At 46.3% G+C, this 25,906-nt stretch overlaps 1 protein-coding gene across 3 annotated transcripts in view; it reads right to left on the bottom strand.

The window, feature by feature from the left end:
• The window catches only part of WDFY4 (WDFY family member 4), a 285,705-nt gene that overhangs the window by 142,096 nt on the left and 117,703 nt on the right, over nt 1–25,906 (bottom strand). For all 3 annotated transcript variants that reach the window (XM_045025801.1, XM_045025800.1, XM_045025802.1), the window contains 8 exons: nt 21,508–21,692; nt 17,869–18,100; nt 15,358–15,509; nt 12,094–12,205; nt 11,122–11,312; nt 9,148–9,300; nt 1,694–1,767; nt 236–397 (listed from right to left, as the gene is read on the bottom strand). In XM_045025801.1, coding sequence (XP_044881736.1) covers nt 236–397; nt 1,694–1,767; nt 9,148–9,300; nt 11,122–11,312; nt 12,094–12,205; nt 15,358–15,509; nt 17,869–18,100; nt 21,508–21,692 — 1,261 coding nt within the window. The remainder of the gene's footprint in view (nt 1–235; nt 398–1,693; nt 1,768–9,147; nt 9,301–11,121; nt 11,313–12,093; nt 12,206–15,357; nt 15,510–17,868; nt 18,101–21,507; nt 21,693–25,906) is intronic.

Genomic DNA, 25,906 nt, shown 5'->3' with positions numbered 1-25,906 from the left:
CACAACTTAGCTGGGGGTGATTCTCACTCACTTGAACAGGGCTGAATTAAATGCCAAATTGGCTGTCAGGGGAGTTTTCCCCTACGATTCCTTGGCAGGGATCTACAAGGACTGTCTTTGTCCAGAGCACAAAGCAGGGCTGGATGAGGTGGGTGTGATCACACAGTAGGATTCTTATGCTTGTAGGAGGACTGCTCACTTGTGAGCTGAAAAAATATCGCAAGGTCGGGGTTACCTAAGAATGTCTTTGGTGTTGAAATAGCCCTGCAGCAGGTGGGAGAAGATGGTACAGATAGTGGTGACTCGTGAGCAGCTGATCTCAACGTCGTTGAGGAGGAAAACCAGTTTGGGCACCATTTGCATCTGGTAGGCGACTTTGGCATTCTGACATCCATCTCTGCGTCAAAGCAAGAGGAACGTTAATAGCCTTTACTGGAAAGAGCCAATTCTGCCGAGTTTCTGCTAAAAGGGTTCTGCACTCACACTTTGTACCATGGACTTCTGACGTTGCCTTGGCAACCGATCAAAACTCTGTCAGACAAATTGAATATGTGTCAGAGATGGGGATCTGAAGCCTTCTCGGTGTGTTCCTCCCCCCTGTCTTTCCCTGGAAACGGCCGCCTTTCAGTGAGTTCAAACAAAACAATGTTATTGACTTGGAAAGCTCTGAATTGGTGGAAATAAATGCTGTTCTTGTAAAACTCAGCAAGAGACATCAGACGGCATCGTGCATGGCTTTTCAGTGCCAACAGAATGGAATCTACAGGCCACATTGAGGCAGCTGGTCTGTCTCACCCTATGTCTCCAAATATATTTAACTCTATCGTAGAGCTGGCCGGGAAATTATTCTTTCCTCTGTGCAAATTTGGGTCGGGGGAGGTTGTTAAAAATCTCAACATTATTTGGTCTAAATTTCAGTTTTAAACCTGAAATCTTTCATCAAAAAAGATTTTTGTGGGGTGAGGGGGAGAACTTTCACCCTTGATTAAATGAAATGTTTTGTCTAAAAGGTTTTTATGGCAACAATGTTTTCAACCAGCTTCATTATTTTTAAAAAAATCAAATGAATAAATAGACATCTGGCTTTCTGTTAGGAGTTGTCTGTAGTGTGCCCAGCCTACTTTGGGCACTGAATAAATAACCAATGAAAAATAATATGCTATCTTCTCCCTCTACAAGTTGAAGATATGAAGAATTCTGACATTAAATTGATCTCCCTTTGAGGGCATTGTCATCCTGAGATTTGCACTGCAGAATAGCGACTGCTCCAACCAGTCCTTACAGATGTCATTCTCCAGAGCAGTTGTGTGCATAGAGCTAAACTGCAATTACTAAACTCAGTCATCTGGACTTGTTTCCATTCAACACATGAAAAACTTCCGATCTAGTCTAACCAGGCAAGATGACCTTTCTTTCTCTAAGTGCTATGGGTCAAGTGCTCTGCTGGTGTAACCTCACTAAAGTCAATGCAATGTCTTCAGCCAGGAATTTGGTCCTATGATTCTGCAACATGGCCAACAGAACCAGTAAATGAAAGTTTGGATTTTCACAGGGCTCTAGAAAAGCTAGTTGCCTGCCATCTTCCATGGATTTTCAATGGGATCTAGGCACATAACTCTTTTAGAGACATTCAAAAATCCCAGCCTAAGCTTAGTAGTTCATCCTGTCTTTGCCATAGATACCCACTATGTACCTTGAGGGCTGCAGGATCTCCACAAGATGTGAAAACAGGGCAAGGTCGAGATTTTCTGGTGCATTTGACCAAAGCTGAAAGACAAATGAAACCAGAGATTTCACAGCTTCTTGAGTTCAGCTCCTTTTTCCCTACTGACCTGAGATGAAATAAGTTTTTAAAAAATCAAATGTGTTTCTGCAACACATGCCTTCATCCCGAGAGCTCAGAGCACTTTAAAAACATTAGTGAGGCCTCATAATATCCACATGAGGTAACAGAGTGTGTCTATTACTGATGGGGAAACTGAGGCATGGTGCTATTTGCCTATAGTGAGTCAGTGGCAGAGGAGGAGAACAGAACCCAGAAGTTCTGGTTCCCACTTTTTCTGCCCTAACATCTGCACTAAATCCATTTGGTTTAAAAACAAATCAGAAAACATGCAACACAAAAAATCTAGTATGAGCCAGAAATGCCTGGAGGAAGTGTGGCCCAGTGTAAAGCACACTGGCCTGGGACTGAGTGGATTTGAGTTCTGACTGTCACTGATCTGCCATATAAATGTGGGCAAGTGTCGGTGCCTCAGTTTTCCCATCTGTAAAATGCAGACAACAATACTTCCCTTTGTAAAGTGTTGTGGATGAAATGTGCTGTATAAAATATAAGTATTATTATACCATGTAAAAGCATATGGAGTAAGCTATGTTGGGGGAAAAAAACAAATATACCATATAGTACATTTTAAAGTGATCTCACGATGACATTTTTTAATTTGCATCAAGTGTTTCTTGGATTTAGGGGAAAAGGAGTAAAATAAAACACAAAAAAAATGATAATTTCAGAAATATGGAAATGCAGAAATGATTGTGGAGAGAAAATATATCGGATTGCACAGTGCACAAAAGCAGGCAAGCTGCAGTTTGCACCCAGAGAATGAGCTTCCACAATTGCTATGACTGACATGCCCCAGAGAGATCTGCCATGAGTCTGTCTCTGAAACACATACTTGTGCAGCCCTGACTAGGGACTTTTGCAGAAACTGAGATCATGTAGTGTGAGCAGAGTAACACCAGAGTGCTGGTGCTTTAGAAGAGAGCTAGAGAACAACTCTGGACACCCCTTGCTCTATAAAGATCTTCCTACCACATAGCCTGGTCCACCCGGGGCCTGGAACACCAAGAACACTACAGATTCAGCTCAGAGGCAAGGGTGGCTCTAGGCACCAGCAAAACAAGCAGCTGCTTGGGCAGCCCATTTGCAGGGGCGGCAGCTGGCAAGGATCCAGCCTGGGAGCTGAGAACCAACAGGGGGCCCTGGGAGCTGTAGTTCCTTGGTTAGCTCCCTGCCTATGGATCCAGCCCTGGAGCAGGGAAAGAACTACATTTCCCAGCATTCCCTTGGCCACTATCAACAGGAAAGGGAGGGGGAGGGAGTATGGTAGCTGAAACCTCATGCTGCAGCTTGCTGTGAATGGAGACTTCACTGCTAGAGCAGGGTGGCACTGTGAATGGGGAACAAGTGTGCCCAAGGAGTAGGTGGCTTTGGCCCAGATATCCCCTTCAGAAGACATCCCCAGACTGGATTAGGGGATCCCCAGACTGGTGTGACCTCACCTTGCAGCCCCCAAAGAAGGAATTGAGCAGACTAAATGGAAATCGAATCGTGGAAATCAACGAATGGCTACGCAGATGGTGTCGGAGAGAAGGGTTTGGATTCTTTGACAATGGGATGGTCTTCCAAGAAGAAGGATTGCTAGGCAGAGACGGGCTCCACCTCACGAAGAGAGGGAAGAGCATCTTTGCAAGCAGGCTGGCTAACCTAGTGAGGAGGGCTTTAAACTAGGTTCACCGGGGGAAGGAGACCAAAGCCCCGAGGTAAGTGGGGATGTGGGATACCGGGAGGAAGCACAAGCAGGAGATTACAAGAGGGGAGGACTCCTGTCTCAGACCAAGAAAGCGGGACAATCAGCGGGTTATCTTAAATGCCTATACACTAATGCAAGAAGCCTGGGGAACAAGCAGGGAGAACTAGAAGTCCTGGCACAGTCAGGGAATTATGATGTAATTGGAATAACAGAGACTTGGTGGGATAACTCACATGATTGGAGTACTGTCATGGATGGATATAAACTGTTCAGGAAGGATAGGCAGGGCAGAAAAGGTGGGGGAGTTGCGTTGTACGTAAGAGAGCAGTATGACTGCTCAGAGCTCCAGTATGAAACTGCAGAAAAACCTGAGTGTCTCTGGATTAAATTTAGAAGTATGAACAACAAGGGTAATGTCGTGGTGGGAGTCTGCTACAGACCACCGGACCAGGGGGATGAGGTGGACGAGGCTTTCTTCCAGCAACTAACAGAAGTTGCTAGATCACAGGCCCTGGTTCTCATGGGTGACTTTAATCACCCTGATATCTGCTGGGAGAGCAATACAGCAGTGCACAGGCAATCCAGGAAGTTTCTGGAAAGTGTAGGGGACAATTTCCTGGTGCAAGTGCTGGAGGAACCAACTAGGAGAAAAGCTCTTCTTGACCTGCTGCTCACAAACAGGGAAGAAATAGTAGAGGAAGCAATAGTGGATGGGAACCTGGGGGGCAGTGACCATGAGATGGTCGAGTTCAGGATCCTGACACAAGGAAAAAGGGAAAGCAGTAGAACAGAGACCCTGGACTTCAGAAAAGCAGACTTTGACTCCCTCAGGGAACTGATGGGCAAGGTCCCCTGGGAGAATAACATGACGGGGAAAGGAGTCGAGGAAAGCTGGCTGTATTTCAAAGAAACCTTATTGAGGTTGCAGGAACAAACCATCCCGATGTGTAGGAAGAGAAGTAAATATGGCAGGCGACCAGCTTGGCTTAACAGTGAAATCCTTGCTCGTCTTAAACACAAAAGAACAGCTTACAAGAAGTGGAAGATTGGACAAATAACCAGGGAGGAGTATAAAAGTATTGTTCAGGCATGCAGGTGTGAAATCAGGAAGGCCAAATCACACTTGGAGTTGCAGCTAGCCGGAGATGTTAGGAGTAACAAGAAGAGTTTCTTTAGGTATGTTAGCAACAGGAAGAAAGTCAAGGAAAGTGTGGGCCCCTTGCTGAATGAGGGAGGGAACCTAGTGACAGAGGATGTGGAGAAAGCTAGTGTACTCAATGCTTTTTTTGCCTCTGTCTTCACAGACAAGGTCAGCTCCCAGACAGCTGCACTCTGCAGCACGGTATGGGGAGGAGGTGACCAGCTCTCTGTGGAGAAAGAAGTAGTTCGGGGCTATTTAGGAAAGCTGGACGAGCACAAGTCCATGGGGCCGGATGCGCTGCATCCGAGGGTGCTAAAGGAGTTGGCCGATGAGATTGCAGAGCCATTGGCCATTATCTTTGAAAAATCATGGCGATCGGGGGAGGTCCCGGATGACTGGAAAAAAGCTAATGTAGTGCCCATCTTTAAAAAAGGGAAGAAGGAAGATCCAGGGAACTACAGGCCAGTCAGTCTCACCTCAGTCCCTGGAAAAAATCATGGAACAGGTCCTCAAGGAATCAATCCTGAACCACTTAAAGGAGGGGAAAGTGATCAGGAACAGTCAGCATGGATTCACCAAGGGCAAGTCATGCCTGACTAACCTAATTGCCTTCTATGACGAGATAACCGGCTCTGTGGATGAGGGGAAAGCAGTGGATGTACTATTTCTGGATTTTAGCAAAGCTTTTGATACAGTCTCCCACAGTATTCTTGCCAGCAAGTTAAAGAAGTCTGGGCTGGATGAATGGACGGTAAGGTAGATAGAAAACTGGCTAGATGGTCGGGCTCAACGGGTAGTGATCAATGGTTCCATGTCTAGATGGCAGCCGGTATCAAGTGGAGTGCCCCAAGGGTCGGTGCTGGGGCCGGTTTTGTTCAATATCTTCATTAACGATCTGGAGGATGGTGTGGACTGCACCCTTAGCAAGTTTGCAGATGACACTAAACTGGGAGGAGTTGTTGATACACTGGAGGGTAGGGATAGGATACAGAGGGACCTAGACAAATTAGAGGATTGGGCCAAAAGAAATATGATGAGGTTCAACAAGGACAAGTGCAGAGTCCTGCACTTAGGACGGAAGAATCCCATGCACTGCTACAGACTAGGGACCGAATGGCTGGGTAGCAGTTCTGCAGAAAAGGACCTAGGGGTTACGGTGGACGAAAAGCTGAATATGAGTCAACAGTGTGCCCTTGTTGCCAAGAAGGCTAATGGCATTTTGGGTTGTATAAGTAGGGGCATTTCCAGCAGATCAAGGGATGTGATCATCCCCCTCTACTCAGCACTGGTGAGGCCTCATTTGGAGTACTGTGTCCAGTTTTGGGCCCCACACTCCAAGAAGGATGTGGATAAATTGGAGAGAGTCCAGCGGAGGGCAACAAAAATGATTAGGGGGCTGGAGCACATGACTTATGAGGAGAGGCTGAGGGAACTGGGATTGTTTAGTCTGCAGAAGAGAAGAATGAGGGGGGATTTGATAGCTGCTTTCAACTACCTGAAAGGGGGTTCCAAAGAGGATGGATCTAGACTGTTCTCAGTGGTAGAAGATGATAGAACAAGGAGTAATGGTCTCAAGTTGCAGAGGGGGAGGTTTAGGTTGGATATTAGGAAAAACTTTTTCACTAGTAGGGTGGTGAAGAACTGGAATGGGTTACCTAGGGAGGTAGTGGAATCTCCTTCCTTAGAGGTTTTTAAGGTCAGGCTTGACAAAGCCCTGGCTGGGATGATTTAGTTGGGTTTGGTCCTGCTTTGAGCAGGGGGTTGGACTAGATGACCTCCTGAGGTCCCTTCCAACCCTGAGATTCTATGATTCTATGAAATGGACAGTGCCCCTCTCTATCTGAAGCCTAGCAAGGGAGGTACACGGATCACACTAGAATTTAAAATGAAAAGTAAGGGAGAGGAGGGCTCTGGACCTGGGCAGCTTTAGATACAGTACCAGGCATGTAGGAGGATTTCCACTTCTGAGCCATGGAAGCAGAAATTGACTTTTCCTTTCCAGATTTAGCTAATATTCAGAAATGGAATCTAGCACCTGCCTTCCAGATTTGAGCACCTCAAAATTCAGGAGTGCTCAAGCTCTATTTGGGCAGCTGTTACTTCATTTCTCCCAAATCAAATATACGGATCCACTGTAATTTGCTGTAGAAAAAGTAGGATAAAATTGAGCAAGAAATGCTTCCCAGTGGTTTTTAGGACTGGAATTGCTATTTTCAACAGCCATTGCCCCCTTTTTTTTTTTTTTTTTTTTTAAGTTTTATTTGTTTAAAAGGAAGACAGTGATATTGCATGGGCAAATTCCCCATAGAAACAAAGAGTGGAACAAAAGAATAATAAAGGCATCTCAACTTTTCCTCATTTATGGAGGACAGTCTTATAATATGCATCCAGATATCCTCCAATCACACAAGCTGAAAATTGTTCCACTTTACTGCAGTTCTGTAACCATACGGGAACCAATCCTGTCTGTGTTCTGCGCACATCCAAAATTCCTGCTGAATGACCCGCCCTGGGAGCAAGTTACCAGTGCTGGGGCAGAAGGAGGGTGCAGGTGCGGGGGGGGGGGCGGAGAGAGCCCTAGGTGTGTGTGGGTGGGGGGGCATTGATGGGGGGAAATGGGGGAGCCCAGAGCTGGGGCAGCACAGGGTGTGGGAGGGGGAGCCCAGGGCCGGGATGGCAGGGGGGTGCGGGTCAGGTGGGGAGAGCCCAGGGCTAGGGCGGCAGGGGGGTGTGGGTGGGGGAGGAGAGCCCAAAGCTGGGGGAGCACGGTGTGTGTGGAGGGGGGGGGAAGAGCCCAGGGCCAGGATGACAGGGGGGTGCGGGTTGGGGGTGGGGGAGAGCCCAGTGCTGGGGTGGCAGGGGGTGCAGGTGGGGGGGAGAGCCCAGGGCTGGGACTGCAGGGAGGTGTGGGGGGAGCCCAGGGCTGGGGTGGGGGCAGCCAAATTTTTTTTTGCTTGGGGTGGCCTGGTTAATGCTCACAGATGCAGAAGTTTCCCCCTTTGCAGGGGTTTTCTGTGGTCAGAGTTATCGGTCAGAGTGCAGAACAAGGTGGGTTTATTCAATGAGACTTTTTGTGACAGGTCCAGTAGAGCTGAAACCCTTTGCAGGGGAGCCATCTTTTCCAAAGAACAACTCCACACTAAGTGAAGGCCTGAGTGTAGCCTGAGCCTGAATTGCAGGGCACATGTGGTAACACACTCAGCCAATCTGGGACTTTCACCTTTTTCTCCCAGGGGAAGTGCCTGAGGAGCCATCCCAACAAGGCTGGACAAAGCACTGGAAAACAGATTGCAAGGACCAATCCTGTTTTGGCCCAGTAGGTGGAGAGGGGTGAGAATGGAGGAGATGAACTATTAAGTCTCTCCCATCACTAATTTCTATGAAACTGGATTCAGCCCATGTGAGTGAATGATAGAATAAATTCACCCTACTGTCGAGATCACAAAGCAGGACTGTAGCGGGGCAGTAACCCCGCTCCGGCCCTGAAGAGCTTAAAACAGTACTGGGGAGAGGGCTGTTGCAGGGGAAAGCAGCTACTAGGCTGATTGGGGCGTGGCCCAGTTGCGGCTGCTTTCCCAATCAGGCCTCAGCTGGCCCTATATAAGAGGCTGGGAGCCATTGGTAACTGGCAGTAGCCTATGACTGAGGTGAGGTGGGGACAGGGGGTGGGGGTTCCCTGGGGAGGGGAGACCCTGAGACTGAGGGGTGTATGGCCGGGGAGCAGCACCCCAGATAATGGGGTACTGGAGTCCAGGGAGGGACACGGGGGCCAAGCAGCAGCGGGACACTGGCCTGCAGAGGGCGCTCTGGAGGCTGGAGAGCTAATTCCTTGAGACGACCAGCAGGAGGTGCTACTGGGTGAGTCTGCGCCTGATTACAAGGACCCATCCAGCACATAAACCCCACTTATGGACCCAATCCAGAGTGGTGCTGACAGCACCACCCAGCAGATGCTCATTTACTCACAGAATGCATCCCTAAACCCTGACTTCAGTGGTGTATAGAGCTTTGCATGGGCCCTCTGTCTTGGGGGGAATTTCACCCTACAAGCAGGTTCCATGCTCCAGAGTAGATGACAAACTCATATTTGTTCAGCTCCTGGAATAATCAGGGTACTTGGACAACTGATGATGGAGTGGCAGCACCAACAGGACAAGCAATTAATCTCCAGCCCATCTCAAATTACAAACATACTATTCTGGATTTGCTGGCTGGAACGAGACATAAAAATAACTTACCCTCCTTGGGGGAATCTAGAGACAGTCCCAAACTGCACCAGAATCCAGACTTCAAACACCCCATGTCTGGAAGGTACTTATATGCAGGGTTTTAATTGAGATCCACGCCAGATAAGTTGTAGCCTTCTCATTAGATACATCAGTTGAGAAGGTGCTGCCATAGAACTAAATTTATACTCTAGAGCCTCCTTTAATATAGTTAAGGGAACTCATACAATATTAATAGCTTTACCTCAAAGTTACTGAGAACATATTGGAATGCACCATAGTTCTTTATAGTCGAGGATTCCAAGCCCAGCTCTGCCGTGCCTGCTATGGAGAGCACCAGCTGTAAAATCCTGTTGTTTAGCAGTTTTGTCTTCCTCTTTAGTAGGTACGCCAGGAGCTGAAAAGAGTTATTGTGCATTCATTGAGTCCAAAAGCTGTAGAGAGCACAATAGAAAATACAATCCGTCTCACTGACCTTATAACATATAATCCAGTGTTATTACTAAATAAGACACGCACAGCACACGCCAGATACCGTATTCATACATGTATGTGTATTATTCATACACGCAGCATACACTGTGCGTAAGACTGAAGCTTCAAACACTGAGTGACGTTTTTAATATACATTGAAAATGTGGGGGGTTGTAATTGGCAAGCTGGCTTTCAGGAGGAATTTGACAGCAGAGCAGGAGGCTTTTTGGATAAGAAGCAGCAGGAAGGAGTGAAACACATGTAAACTCATGCTGCAGGAAAGTTACCAAGAACAACATGTGAATACACACGAAGAGCTCACTGCACTTACTCATGTTATTAGTTCTTTGTGAGAGGAGGAGATCAAAAAATTCAAATTTCAACTTTTTTTTTTTAAATGAGAAACAGGGACACCTTTCTGTGAACATTTTCTTGTTTTTCAACTGGGTCCAGTCATGAGTGTTTGGGTGATCACTGCTGTATCTGGAAAGTGTTCAAGAAGCTCCCAAGTTTCACAAAAGTTAGAAGGAAGGATTATTCACCCAGAAATATGCACCAGAAAGTGTGTATGTGGGTAATTCACCATTGATTAGTCTCCCGTTTAGAAAGCTTCAGCAATCCAATAAGAGAGCAAAAACAATTCCATGTGACACAGGTGACCAATCACGTAGACGGAACAACATATAGCAAAAAGTCAAGACTCCAGAGTCTGACATTTATTTTCACAGACTGGTGAACACTTACGAATAATAACGAAAATCACAGGAATCGGGATCAGATGGGAAAAATGGGCTAAATCCATCAGCTCATTCATTCACAATGAATAATTCCGCCAGCTCTAACATTCATTCAAACACTGTAGTGTGTGTTTCCAGATCCAGGGGGCCTCTCTGTTGCTCTTTTAAAGATACCTTCCATGCGCAGTAGGACTAATTATTTAGCAAGATCTCTCTTTAGTCTGGGTGACACCAATCATTTCACTTACCCAATGATACACTCCACTGAAACTGCAGCCTTGCACTTGATTTCCACCCCAAACTACTATAGAATATAGATCTTCTTCCACAAGCCGGGCCCCAAGTTCATTCAAAACTCTGGAAGCCAACCCTACTTTCAGGGTTGCAAAGTACCAAAAGCTGAGTTTGGGGCAGATCGAATTATGCATTCTGAGATGCAGACTACATTTTTGCTTCAGCCCAGTTCCTAGCAGACAAAAGACCCTCCACCATTATCACTAACTGTCCCCATTACTAGCAGGCTCAGCAGAGAGAAGTCAAGGGCTGCACAGGCCATGGGGAAGGAACAGAGCTCTTGCCCTAAAAGCAGTTTTCCGGATGAGAGTTGAAGTATGCTGGCAGAGGGCAATATGTGGGCAGAGTTTGCACAGCTGCTGCCTCTGCATGACCTGCTCTGTGGCTAAGGTCTTAATACAATGGCCAGTGTGACACCTTTCATTATCATAACAAGTCAGTGAAGACGCAGTGAATCTTGTGAAGACTGAGTCTCATTGGCTGTGTCTGGGAACGAGCCCTGCCTGGCTGCTTTCACCAGCAGCAGCTGAGCTGTGACGGAGATGTTGGTCACAGGATTTAGAGCTCAGTCCTGCAGGACTCTCAGGCTTTCCCTGGGACTAACCTTAATGCGTCATTCCCATTGGCTGCAATGGCCTTTGGGCCAGGCCCTCAGAGAGGGAGAGAACACGTAATGCAAGTGAGCACCTGGAACAAGAGGGGCTTGTTCTCACCTGGTATCCGCCGATGTGGCTCATCAGCTTCTCACTCATGGGGCTGCGGTTCAGGACGGAGTTCAGGACTTTCACCGCGGCGTACATTGCATGGTCATCCCGGGCCATGGCAATGAGGCCTAGCAGAATGGCTGGGCCCCCAATAAAGTTCAGGCTGTTAGCTGCTGGGCAAGACTGGAACACTCGTACCCCTGAGGAGAGACCAACAGTTACTGCTCCATGAACCAACATGGAACAAATCTAGAGCTGGACATTAATGGGCACATGACTGCAGTACAACAGGGACGCCCTGTTACCATGCTGTGTCTCCGAGCAGGGGAGAACATTCATCCTGAGAGTGGACTGCAGTAAATCTCTGAATTCTGCTGCATCTGAAAGGGAGGGTGGTGCATTTGCTCAACAACCCAACCGAGAGAGAGATGGGTCTGAGCAGCAATGCCTGAATCTGGATCAGAACTCCAGAGAAAGCCAATCTGCAATGTTAGTCCTGGCCATTATTGTCAGGGTAGGGACCAGCCATGAAGCTGAGTTCTAGCTCTGAATCTCTCCCTAGTTCAAGGTTATTCTGAGCCAGAGTTTTGGTTTGGGCTCATCTCTAAGAAAACCTACAGCATAAGACAGATGAAGAGAAATGAAACTGCAAGAGGAAAAGGTAGAAATGCCATTAACTAATTGAGTCTGGCAAAAGGGCTCATTATTCTACAGCATGTGACCGTGACATCATTCCCAATGACACCTATGAGACTTTGGAGCCACATCCACTATATATATCTGAACACTACTAAACGCCTTGAAGCTTAAGGCATTAGAGGCAAGTTATCCCCTCAGATACATGTACATGTCGGGGTCCCATTGATTACAATGGGAGTCCTATGTACACATTTCAGGACAGAACATATAAATGTCTGAAGATCCAGTCTGACTCACCCCGGGTCTCATGCTCTACTTTTCCATTCCCCAATTTGTACTTACCAAATTGGCCCACAGCCACTGATCCAATAGTTCGTAAGGGACCAGCGAGGTGTCCAGCAATGTTTCTAGCCAGGAAAACTGGTGTTGAACTGTCACGAGAGATGATCCCCATCTAAAATAGACCAAAAAGACCATGTAGGAAACATTGTTGGAGGTTAAATCGGGGGTGGGGAAGCAGAGGAGGAAGCAAGGAATCGGGGATTGTATTTGTTTGGGATTATTTTAGTATTTTTAGACTATGATAGAACATTTCATGTACAAAAATAAACTGTTGCTCAAAATCGATACCACAAGGGGATCCAAAGTCAGAACTGCTCGTCCAGCCCAAATATCTCCTCCAGCTCCGCCACACATGCCCCTTACTATTCCTATCATGGGTACTGCATTGGCAGGGCCTCAGAACAGCAATGCGGATAACCTATAGTACACGCTTCAAATCCCAGGGACAGCTGAGTGAAATAAGGCACCCACTGAGGTGCATTCCCCTTCCAGGGCCAGCCAGGCGCTCACTATCAGACCCGCCTGGGTATGATCAAGGAGGTCCCTGCCCCACTGAAACAGGAAAGGCAGCTGAGCAGCAAGGAGAGGACTAGAGGCCATCCAGCTCACAGGGACTAGTCGGACCAGGCTCAGAGACTTTGCTGGAGGATGTCGAGTTGAGGTGTTTGTAAACCAGGGGTCCTGGCTGCTGAGGAGTAAGGGCCTCTCGACCTGTTTTACAAAATGTTCCCTCTGTGAGACTTTAAAGGGGACATACTCATTTGGATTAGTGGGTTTGGTTTTGTTCCCCTGGCCTCCAGGGGCACACTGGCGCAGCCCACCCCCTCACACAGCCTTAGGCATGAATAACCTGGCTTCTGTCATTATTTCAAGGCAGGATTTTAACACCACCTGAGCACTGTCAGAGCTCTATCTGTATCTCCCGCTCCAACTAAAACAAAAGCATGGTGAAGATGGAGTTCAGGTCAAGAGTGCTCGCCAGTAACTTAAGAGTAAAAAACCTTTGGAAATTAGAGCTAAGGTACCCAAACATCCATACTGAGCTCAGTGTTGACCCTCCTAAGATCCAAAGCTGCTCCCTCTGGATTTAAGAAGCCTGCCGGGAGCAAAATCTGGGAGTGGGAGGAGGAATCAGGGCTTTGAGCCAGGAGTAACAGAGAAGGGATGTGCAGAGCACTCAGGGAAGCTACCTAAGAACCAATGACCTATAGGATGTGAGAGGCTAAGGAAAGTCTGTGGGGTGAGGAGCCCTGTGCACATTAGGCTGAGGGAAATCCTGGAGAACGTAGCATATCTGTAGAGCTACAGGAGTCCCTGGGGAGGTTAGTCCACTACTCCCACTCTGCTGCCGTGGGCTGCAGCTTCCTCACAATTTACTGCACTCAGAGGCTCACGGATGTGACACAGCGCATCCTTCTCCACCATTTCCCTTTCCCTCACCTTTGGAACAAAGAGGTTCTCCTAGTGGAAGACACCACCACACCTAACCCCCTACGCATGCAATGGTTCTGCTCTGTACCCATTGCTGGAGGCACTGGTGGTGGTAAAAGGTGTGTACACATGCAGAGTCTGCTGCCATCTGGCTCCCCCGTGAAGGATACTGCAGATAATACCCCACCTGACACCTGTGGATGAGGGGCTTGAAGACTGTCACTGAAGAAATACCATAGTATCTGCACTTCACTGCCTCTCATCGGACCCCCCTGGGGGCTAGACTGTGGCTGGATGTTGGGATGGTTAGGTGTCTCAGATGCAGAGGCATGAGCCAATCAGGTGTTTTTTCCGTTAAGGATGTTAGAGAGCTTTAACTATGCATCCCTTACTTTGCCATGTTTGCATTTCTTTTAAGAGTAACTTGTATCCTGAACCATGTGAGTTTGTAACAGTTCACTTGGGGATAATTACAAAATACCTGTAAAGTTTTTAACCTCTATGTTATTGATATACACTCAATTTCAACTCCAGTTTTAACAAAAAAAATTTTGTCCAGGAATGTTCTTGTTGTTAAACAATTTCATACATGAGCACTCAACGAGATACTAAAAGAAAATGCTACCATGTGACAGTTAATGGATCAAAGATTTGTAACAACAGACCTTAAATCATTTAAAAATTACAGTCATTGATGTAACCCCCAGGCCATAAACCAACCACTAATTGACTGAGACCAAGGAAGAAAAGTCTCCTATGGACAGGTTATTCCATAATTTTGTTTTATGACATTTTTGCACCTTCCTCTGACACATGTGGTGCTAACCGATGTCTGATATAGGGTACTGGGTTAGATGTACCATAGCCTTGATACACTATGGTGATTTTTGTGCTCCTGGTGTTCTTATGATACTAACATTTGGTTTATTGGACAAATGCACAAAGGTGACAACCCCAGTTTGTTGGTTATTAGATAACATTTTTTAATATTGATCTGCTCTAGGAATTATTTGGGGGGGGAAGATCTCTGGCCTGTTATACACGAGGTCAGATTAGATGATCACAAGATGATCCTTTCTAGCCTTGGAATCTATGAATAGACCTGAATGAATTTTTTTCAGCAAACAGAAATTTTGCCAAAAATGTGTTTTTCAGGGTTCCAAAACTACTTGGGGTCCAATTTAGTATATCGTTTCAGCTGAAAAAAAACGGACTTTTATTTTGAAAAAGGTCAAAATGGTTTTTTTTTGCAGTTTTTAAACAAGCCATTTCGACATTTTATATTGTCGTGCAATTTTTGACTCAGAACAACATTTTACTTAGAAAATGTCCTTTTAAAATGTCAACCGTGATTTGAAAATATTATTTCAAATAGACATTTGAAGCATTTCATTTGACCTGGCCAACTTTGTTTGTTTGTTTTTCATTTAATCAAGAACAACAGGAAACAATTCTGTTTCCATTTGAAATAAAACAGGGTTTTTTTATTTTTCGGTTTGACCATCAAACCCAAAAATCAATTGTTCGCTCAGCTCTAGTTGTCAATTACATAGCAGCCTTTGGTGCACATAGTGTTTAAGAAGACAAGTTTCCTCCTGTAATGCAAATTGGTTTGAATCTCCTCCCACTTCCTTCAGTGCAAATCAGGAGTAACTCTGCTGAAATGAATGGATTTATATTAATGTAAATTTGGTGTACATGGGAAGAGACTCAGATCCAGGAATTCAGGGAAAGCACCAGAGCGAGGAAGTTAAAACAAAACCAGAGACTTTGCTCCAAGAAAATGTGAATGCAAAGGTGCCTGTCTGAAAGCAAAGGAAGAGAGCCTGTGACCTCTTTGGCGATCAGCCGACCGTCCACTTCGTTGTAGCAGCTCTTTATGTCTTGGATGGTGGTGGTGGATGAGCAAATGGCGTTGATCCCAAATGAAATTCTCTCCTCTGCAACCAAGGCTGTGAGCTGAGGCTCTTTGGAGTCATCATTAGCTAAAACAAGAGAGACTTTTAAACCCGTGAGCAATTTCACATTCTCAGCACATGAGCCTAAAACAGGTAAGTGGATAAAATGTGAGGGAGAAGTGGGTGTTTAAAAAGGGCTCTGCTTTGATCTAACCAGAACCACAACTGGACCTACATCTTTGCAGCCCACAGGCTGGAATTTGCCAGCATGGGCACCAGTAGGAGCTGCACTCAGCTTTTCTCCACTGGAAACTGCTCTTTGTAGATCTTACCACCAGCATCTCCATGAACCCAAGAGTTGAGAGCACGACACACAGTGCAGGTTTCATTAAGGAGGTATCTGTCACTATATAATTATTCTCATAGGATAAATCCTTGCTTCTCCACACGGTCCAAGTAAAGAGGCTGGGCAGTGGAACCACTCCATGAAGGACTTTCCACACCCACCCACCCGAGAGTTAGGGAATGGTTTACCCCATAGCTATTATACCCTGTTCTCCAAGTAATTCCCAAGCCCTGTGTTGGGAAACTGAGTCAGATCACTGAGTTCCCGGATCTGACTACACCTCATTTGTTGCACAGCAGTCTCCCCACTCTTGGAGAGAGGACGTGGTGCATCCTGGCAGTCACGTGGCCATGGAGCATCATGGGAAATGAAGTCTGGCTGGGGATCCCTGGCTATAGAGGAGAATGGGTGCATGAGACTCCCAAACAACAACTCCCATAAGGCACTGCTGCAGAATCAAAATATTTTGGCTTTTGGCTGAAATATTTTGATTTTCAAGCATTCAATTTTTTGACAAAAAAAATCCAAGTTTTCCCTAGAAAGCAGACATTTTACATGGAAAATATTTTGTCATCAGAACCCCCCCTCAATTTTCCATTGAAAATCAGTTTTGATGAAAAATTTCACCCCACCTGTACCCTTTGCTTTAGACTGCAGCTTCAGCAGACGGGTTTGTTCCACTCTTTTCAAGTGGGAGAAGACATCCCCAGCCCACTGACTTCCTAATGCAAAGGTGGATACACTCAGCAGTTGAACAAGCAGCAATCAATAACTAAAATGTACTGGAGATGCTCTGTCTGCCTGTTTAATAATTGAAGCTAACAGTATACTTTAGTTAAAAAGCTTCTTCATTAAACTGAATGTAACTTCGTGCTCCCTGCCTCCCGCTCTCTCCCCCACTGTGTTGCACCACTCTCCTCTGAGGGCCTGTGCAGCTAAGGAGATTGCTGTTTCCTTTTCTGCTATGTTTTTGTCTAGCACTGCACATCCCAGTTACAAAGGTTCTTCCTTAATGTCTGCCTCACCCAGACTGGAGTCTCCATAAATAACAAGATGCCCACAGACAATGAAGAGGGTTAGTACTGTGGTCAAGTCACTGAGCTGGAACTCAGGAGTTAGAGCTCTAGTCTGGGCCGGGGGAGATCGGCGTTCAATTTCGGCTCCGCCACAAAAATCCCATGTAACCCTGGGCAAGTCACTTAGGCCTGGTCTGTTTTTGCAGCAGTGTGTAAGGTACATACCCCAATGGAAAGCAGGCTGCTTCCACATTGTAGCGTATAGCTCCATGGAGCAGCGAAAGGCTCCATCAGCAGCGGGAGGGGCAGTGAAAGGCTCCGGGAATAGCAGGACTCTATACAGCTAAAAACAGCCACGTAAATGGGGGAGGCACGGCTGGGGCATGTAGAGAGTCATGTAGGGTATACACCCTAAGGTTCTAGTGTCTCTGTACTCTACTCGCCTAAGTAGTGCCTCACCATCTATGCTGCGATTTATACCCATTTTGGGGGGGGTGTAGTGTCTGTACTCAACATGCCACTGATAGTGTAGGCATAGCCTTAGCCTCTCTCGGCTTCAGTTCCCACAGGTCACATGACGCTAGAAGCACTGACCTACCCAACGGGGCGTGGGGGGAGGGGTTCTGAGGAGAAATACACTGACAACTGTGACGCGCCCAGATACTACGGTGATGGGGGCATAGAAGCATGACAGATCAATCAATCTCATTTAATTCTTGACTCTGTCACAGATGCCCTGGGCGAGGAACTTAAAGCCAGATTGTGAAAAGTATTTAGGTGTCTGAAGATGCAGATAGGAATTCTGGCACTTTTGAAAACCCCACTAGGTGCCTAACTCCTAGCAGAGGCCTAGCTCTGTGCCTCAGTGTGCCCTGTAAAATGGGGATAATTATACTTCATTCCTCTCACTCTCATCTGTCCTGTCTGTTTAGATCATACGGCCTTACTACACACATGCCCAGTGTCTAGCACAACGGGGCCCCATCTTGTTGGGGGCCTCTAGACATATCGGGAATGTTAACAATGGATGATAATAATAAACCACGGCAGATGCCCAGTGTGGCACGTCCAAGTCCCTGCGTACCTGGAAGCTGCACTGCCTGGAAGTTACTGAAGTACCGGGGCCCAAGCTTGTTAATCACCTCCACAGTTTCCCCAGAGATCGACTCTTCAAACAAGTATGTTGGGCCCAAGCGCCAAGCCAAGGAGGACTTCTGTTTCCAAACGCGGGGGGTAGCTATGTAGCCATAGATGTCGACGAAGGAGGACGGTTCCATGGAAATACTGCTCCCGGGTAAGGGCTGTATGTACTGCATCTGCACCAGAGAAAGAATTCACTTGTGTATCTGCGGAGCTGTAGGGCCTCTGCCCAGCAAGATACTGTCTGTCCTCATCCCCGCTGAAGTCAAGGGGAGTCACAGGTGCTCTGCATGTGATGTCACAGGATCAGGTCCTTACTCGGTGAAAATCCCAGTTACATAAGGACTGACATTAACACGAGGAATCACGCTGTTTCGCTCAGAGATCATGAAATTACACCAGGCTAAATTCATCCCTGGTACAATCACACTGACTTGAACTGGTTTCCACTAGGGATCAATTTGGCCCATTCTTTGCAGCACTTAAACTAGGCATTTGTAGTCTGGTCACCTGATACATCTGGTCTCTCCTTCCTGGAACGAGATAACAGATAGACCCCCAGCGGGATCAATAGTCTCTGAAGTGTGCTCTGTGTGCTATCAGTGACCTCCAGAGCCCTTGCCAGTGATCTGTGAAGACCTTCTGATTCCCACGGGGCTGCTAAATCACCTCTTTGTTCTCAGCTGCTAAAGAGCAGCAAAGAAGCAAAATCTACATTAAATACTTCCCTGATGCTACATTTCCATGTCAGCAATTACTATAGTTGTAACAGGGATGTTCAGTAATGAGTTTTGGGTTCCTAACTCCTTAAGCAACTATGGAAATCCTGGTGTTGTCCTCCAGGAATCAGCTGTCGCTTTACATGACTATTTAAAGCCCCAATCCTGCAACTTGTTCCATTTGGGCAGACCCCTGCACCTGCACCCCATCAACTTCAATAGGGCTATTTGCCAGGGGTAGATCAAGTTACAGGACCGGGGCCTATCATTTAATAAATAGTCAATTTTCAGCTTTGATTGTAATCAAGTCAACATTGCAGCTGGGCTCTGAGGAAGGCTAGTCAACTCCAATGCAGCAAAAAAAGTTACGATGCCTTTTTGGACTCTGAGGAGCATCTCTATTGTGTTCCTCTAGATTGTAAAATCTAGACTAAGATCTAGATTGTCGTCTACAATGTAAAATCTCCTGGGCAGGGACTATGTACTACTCTGTGTGTGTACAGCACCTAGCACAGCAGGGCCCTGTTCTTCGTTAGTCCCTCCCTAGGCTCTACTATAATTAACAACTTAATAAATAATTATTTTTAGAGCTGAGATTTTCAAAAGTATCATAGTGATTTATACTTCGAAATCACTTTCAAAAGTTCCATCAGGACTTGCATTCAAGTCACATAGGCACTTTTGAAAACCCCACCCAAGGTGTCTTCCTTAAAGAACACCCATCCAGTTCATTTCAAATGTAGTAGAAAAATACTCTGCCTTGATCCCAGACTTAAACTTCCTTGAGGATAATGTTCTTTTTTTTTGGGTAGATTTTAGAGAAGGATCCAGAATCAAGCTTGTAATGGAAACTGTGTAGCAACCATAACTATAGAGAGGCTACCGCACATCCAGAATGACCTAGGAGACACGTTTCAACAATAGGAGCCTAAAGGCTAGGTACCTACATCTACACCAGGCACCTAAACAAGCCATTTTTCCCAAAGTGCAGATCACTCAGCAGCTCCAGTTTACTTCAATGGGAGATCAGCATTTTGGAAAATCTGGCCACTTAAGTGCTGAAATATGGACGTAGGCACCTGCCTATTTTTGAAAAATGTTCAGTTATAATCGCAAATAGTTTTCAGAGCTTAATGCAGCCTCTATTAGGGTAGGGATATGACCTTTATGGGGCCATATCATCCCAAATCTGCTACTGCAGGGTCCCTATCCTTTCCTCTGAAGCATTTGATGCTGGGTACAGTAGGAGACTGGATCAGATTGCTCTCAGGTCTGATCCTATCTGCAATTCCCATGACACTAAAATCCTGGCCCTAGATATTAATGACCTCTGTGTAATTCTGATTTGTTGCCCGATTTCCTCTTCGCTTTCAATATCATGAAAAAAGCATCACCTCATTTCCTCAAGACACGGAATCTGGGCCCATCTCTTATTTACTAAAGCCTTGTTTTATTTTTATTTTGACTTATGATATACACATTTCCTGTGAATCCTTTAATCCGTTGTGATGCTCAAGCCTGGTTTTAGCCATGACTTCCAGTCTCATTTAAAAAAAGGCAAATTAAATTAAGTTTTCATTCTCAGAATGGATATAGGTCCCACAAGATGCTGTGGAGACATAATTTTTCTCAAGTATGGGAAAGAGAATATTGGGAATGAAACAGATTGCTTTTACAGGTGAAGTATAACACACAAGCGAGCTTTGCATACATCAGAATAGAGGAGGCAGAAGGAAGAGACCAAGGTTGCTATAAATGAATGACAGCAGAGAGGGGAAGGGATCTAGGGACTGCCTAAAATTGGATGACAGTTTCAGTATGGCCAACCACAAGTGTTTAAAAGAATCACAAGTAAGGCTTCAAAACTATCCTGAGATTGGCTTAAAAATTTTGAGATTTAAAATAAAATAATAAATTGGTGGTTCTTTTTATTTGCCTTCTTGTTTCTGAGCCTTCGGGGTGCACTGAGTTCAAGCTTTCCCCCACACCCAAAAGGTGAAGAAACTATTTTTTGTAATGAAAGTTGAGACTCTTGTGAAATGACAGGACTCCGGGAGCTGGGGCTTTATTAAAAGACAACTACATTTTGCAAGACTTGCAAAAAAAAAAAAAGAATCACGTTTTGCAATCCTCTTTACCCCCGTTTTGAACCATCTTTCTTATTTCATATTAACCCATGTGAACATAGCTCTTGGAAACAGATTGAGTCTATTATTTGAGGAGAAGAGCTAGTTCACAGGCTGTTTGATACTAGAGCTGGGAGCAGATTGGCCAGTATGCAGGGAATGACCACCTGGGGGATGTGAAACTCAGAGAGTGTTCCACTGGATGCAACAGGCAGGGTGGAGAAGCAGTGGGACACACCAAACCCATAGATGTCTGAGATATAGAGGGAAATTCCATCAGTCTTAGCATTATTGTGGAAGGCTGGGCAGTCACCCAGAGGATCAGTGTCTCTGCACTGCTCCCCAGGGCCTCCTTCTGCAACCCCAACATTGAAGCATACAAAATGACTATTCCCTGTTGAAAATACAGGCCTAAAGCCTTTGCATCCCTAACTTGAGATGCCTCAGAAGGGTCCTGAATTTCAAAGGGTGGGTTCTCAACATTCCTAAGAATGGCCCTTTTAAGGTGTCTCAGGTTGGGCCCCCCATAATCACTGGTCACTTTTGAAAATCTGAGCCGCAATCTCTAAGGATTCGTGTGATTTCCGGTGCCAGCCTGAGCGCCACGTGCTCCAACGCACACAGACAGCATTGCTCTTTGAGGTATCCTAGCTGTGGGATTAACAAAACAAGGAGAAACTGACCCAAGAAATGCAAATGACCAGCTGCCAAGCATGGTTTTATGAAGAGCGCCTTTACCTTAGCGGAGCCAAGCATCTGTCCGTTGATATACGCCGAAACTATGCAGTTCCTTTTCGTTTCCTTAGCAACCGTCACTGTGAGATGATGCCACTGCCCCGTGGCTAGCTGCTGGGTGCAGCTGAACTCAATCTGAGATGGGGCTGAGGAGTGATTTGGGACCTCCACTTCAGGTTCCATGATGTCTGCACAGGAAGAACAAGCACTTAAGCGGCAGGAAGACAGAGCAGAGACTGTCTTTTACTGTGTGTTTGCACAAGGCCCGGCAAAATACAGCCTCAATCCTGATGGGAACCTCAGGGCATTATTGCAATGCAACTAATATTAACATACTGACTGGGAAACTGAGGCACAAAGAGGTGAAGTGACTTGCCCAAGATCACAGAGTCAGTCAGTGGCAGAGCCAGGGGTAGGACTGGGGAGCTTCTGGAAAGCAGTGATGGGAGGGAGGGAGGGAGCGAGCAATAAAAACACCCTAAACTGCTGTAGTCCTATTATCAGGACTTAAGGTTTCCCTAAGCCTCGAGATTCACATGGTGTGTGCTGGAGCTGCGCTCCCAAATACAGCCGGCTCTCAAGAACAATGTTTTTTTCTCAACGTCCTGGGTGCTGTAAAATGAAACCAATTCTAAACAAGACAAATCCTCAAGTCCTCATTGATTGAGCTGCTATGGAAAGGATCTCTTAGAGGCTGGACAAGTTCAGATCCTTTGTATGTGGTGACTGCATTACGGAGACAGGTAAGCTGGTGTTTTCGAAGTTGCCTAAGGGCATTGGGCACCAGCTGAATGGGAATCAGGCACCTAACTCCATTAGGCTTCTTTGAAAATCCCAGCTACACTGTACACCCCACTCTCAGTCCTAGCCCCCTTCACCCATGGATTAATCAGGGTCATGTTTGAATTACCAAGCACAGCTCTGATCACTGGATAAGAAGAAATGGATAAGCGAAAGCCTCAGAATAGACAAAAAATCAGGGAAGCCAACTAGCTGTTTGCTTTGGAAGCTAGGAGATCAGGGGGTGTTCACTGCCATCTCAGTTCCCAATATGCTCCAGATCTGCGCACGTCCCTCATGTCATTATCAGAGAGAATAATAACAGGTATTAATTTATAAACTGCACTATTCTCAAAGACTTCTGGGCACCTGGCACAATTTAGCACATTAATTTAGCATCATCTCCTCGAACACCAGAATATTAATGGCAAAAGGGGTGTCACATTTTACATACCTAAGAAACCATTCTTGTTGGAGAAGACTCCCCTTCTTGTGGGGAAGATACCCATTAGATGTTCGTGCAGGTGCCAGGGTACAGCAACAATGGGATCTTTATTATCTAATACTGTGACTAGGGCAGACACAGTAATAATACTAGCTCTTACACAGCCACACGGTAACATACATATATGACTGGACTACAGAATTTCTGTTCTTTAGAAGTAACCTAGAATGACGTATCACTTTAGGTACTTCTCAACAACTGGGACTTCGTAGTCCAGTCAAAGTAATACAGCAACATACGAGCAACTCCATAACACCTTCTACCAAACACTGAAGGGAACTTACGTCATATTCCAATCCATTTCAATGCATTGCCCCACAGCATGACATAGCCACTTCTGTAGGGGCTCAACATGTACCGGTACTTATAAGCCGCTACCAACTCTTACTAAGACTAGATGTGGGTGAAATGTTTTGGCTAAATAGCAAATGTGCCAGAAATGAAGTTTTGGGGCAAACAAAGTCATTTGTGAATAAAGGTGGAATTCAATGAATAGTTTCGAACAAATACGAGTGAGAATAATTTTTCTGAAAAACACCTAAACGGTTTGCTTTGACATTTTCTAAATGAATCCTTTAGACACTTCATTTTGAAAATGTTGCTTCAAATAGATGTTCAAAATGTTTCATTCAACCTGGACAAAATTTTCAGTTTTTCATTATGCTGAGAAAAAAAAAAACAAAATCCATTTTGTTTCAAAATGAACTGGATTTTTTTTCTGTTCAGTGGCCAAACTGAAAAAAAGAATTATCTACTCAGCTCTAAGTAAGACAAATCAAATGATTGCTTAAATACAGCCAGATGGCCTCTGTTTCCGATGTCAGGTTTGCAGATCCCACCTGGGCTAACACAATGCTATTCACACACTGTATAATGGAAGTAGGTGATGGGATCTTTCACACGTGTTCAGTGATTCTCTGGAGGGTTGGGGAAAGGAATCAGAAATGTAATTAAAAAGAAGAATAAAAGAGCACTCAATGCACAATGTATCTGTTTAATTTGCAATGAAATCTGCATCAATTTCACTCCACTTTCAGTCCAAGCAGTACAAAATTCTGCTAATTGCAATAAACTATAGTGTCCTAAGTAGAACATTGAAAATCAAGTGTAAAGAATAGAAGTGGAGTAATAAATAGAACCGATATTAATTCTTGGGTGAGTTCCAGACCCTTTCTGCTACTTTTGCCAATTAGAGCTGACCAGGTAAGAATTCCCCTGGTGGGGGAACTCCCAGCTGGTACAGATCTCATTTGCCTGGCCACTGAGCCAGCCCCAATCTAATCCTGGTAGAGGGGTTGGGAAAGGAGAATGCCAGAATACTTATGATTGGTTGTTGTCTGGGATATAACAGAGCAGCCTGGGGGCTGCTCTAACCCACACTGACACTGGCACAGATCCACCCTGAGAATCAGGAGATGTAGCAGCTCCTTGTCTTTGATGCACAAAGCACAAATTCAGCAGGATTGAGAATCTAGACCACCACCTCTGCCCTGCTAGGATCCAAGATCACACTGACTCAAACCAGATGATGCATTTTGGTGTTTGCTTCACAAGCTGCTGACAGTGTTGTACAGCAATGGCCTCCAAATACCATGGGACCCTCGGAAGCAAATTGTTTTGTACCACTCTGCACAGGTCCAGACTGAGGATATGTGGGAGGGTCAGTGAGATGATTCTTTCGGACATGCCTCAAGCTTACTTGGCTCACATTATATATCCCAGCCAGCAGCGCTGCCCAAGGGATCAGATGCACTCTGGCCATGGCCCTCTTCCAAGCTCTAAAACTGGACTGGGGCTGGCACAGTGGCCAGACACACCGGCAGCTCTCCCACCCCAGGGAATTCTCACTTGACCACCTAGTGCTGTTGATTGTATATGGAAGGCACCCAGGGCCAGGGGTGGCTCTAGCCATTTCGCCGCCCCAATCATAGCGGCATGCTGCGGGGGGCGCTCTGCCGGTCGCCAGTCCCGCGGCTCCGGTAGACCTCCTGCAGACGTGCCTGCGGATGCTCCACTGAACCGGAGGTCCACCAGAGCCGCCTGCCGCCCTCTCGGCGACTGGCAGAGCGCCCCCCGCGGCATGCTGCCCCAAGCACGCGCTTGGCGTGCTGGGGCCTGGAGCCGCCCCGGACCAGGGCTAGGTTCAAAAAGCATTTAGGCACCTACATTTTAGGTTCCACTGCAATTCACAAAACTCCTGTTGAACTTTGTGCCCATTTCTGCCTCTGGCTTATGTGCTGCTTCCTCCTAGGCTCCTGGGCACTCATCTCCTGCCTAAGCCTCAGAGCGATTCCCAAAGCAGGGGAAAACAGGCATTCAGCTGCCTAACCCATGTGCAGGGTCCAGGCTGGTGGGCATGCTCAGAGGTCACCTCCCAGATCAGGGAGGGGAGGAGGACCTCCCTTGTAACTTGTATCCACAATGGAACAGCTTCAGTGGGAGAGACAGAGACCCCACGTCACAATATCCCATGGCACAGTGGTGAGGGCAGATCCCTGTGCAAATCCCTTATCCTCATGAGGTGTGGGGGGGAACTTGAATGAGGGGAATCCCACATCCCAGATGAGTACCCCAACCATGAGGCTAAAAGTGATGAGGGACGTCCTCCCTCACCCACCGCAGCGCTCCCCCACCCCCAGCTTCCTTTACAGAACTCCTGAGACGCCTAACTCCAAAGAAGGTTCCTGCATTGTGGATCACAGGCAGAGCTAGCTGCCACCCTGCAGCCCAGACATAGGTGCCTATCCCCACAGACTCACCTTTCGTTGGCCTCTCCCATTGGCTGGCCTGGCTTAGGCAAGGAGCTGCCTAGTGCACTGGGTTTTGTGAATCGCTGTCTAAGGGGGCTGTCTCTCCCCATTTACTGTCTAGGGAGCAGAGGCACCTCACTCAGCCTTTGCAGGATTTTCTAGGCACCAAAAAGTTAAGCCTTGTGACACCCAGCATCATAATGCCCATGTCTCTTTGTGAATATAGGCATCAGATGCTGCAGTGATGGGTGGCAGTACGGCACTCAGAGATAAACAGATACAGATAAGAGGGGGAAGGGATCTTTGGTCCCCCATCCTTCCATTCCTTGTCCCTTTCAACCCCAGCAATTAGTTGATAGCTGCTTCT

Source organism: Mauremys mutica, chromosome 7, assembly GCF_020497125.1.
Source record: "Mauremys mutica isolate MM-2020 ecotype Southern chromosome 7, ASM2049712v1, whole genome shotgun sequence".
In the NCBI taxonomy this organism is placed as follows: Eukaryota; Metazoa; Chordata; order Testudines; family Geoemydidae; genus Mauremys; species Mauremys mutica.
The sequence above is the reverse complement of the archived record's forward strand: the minus strand, read 5'-3'. Positions and strand labels throughout refer to the sequence as shown.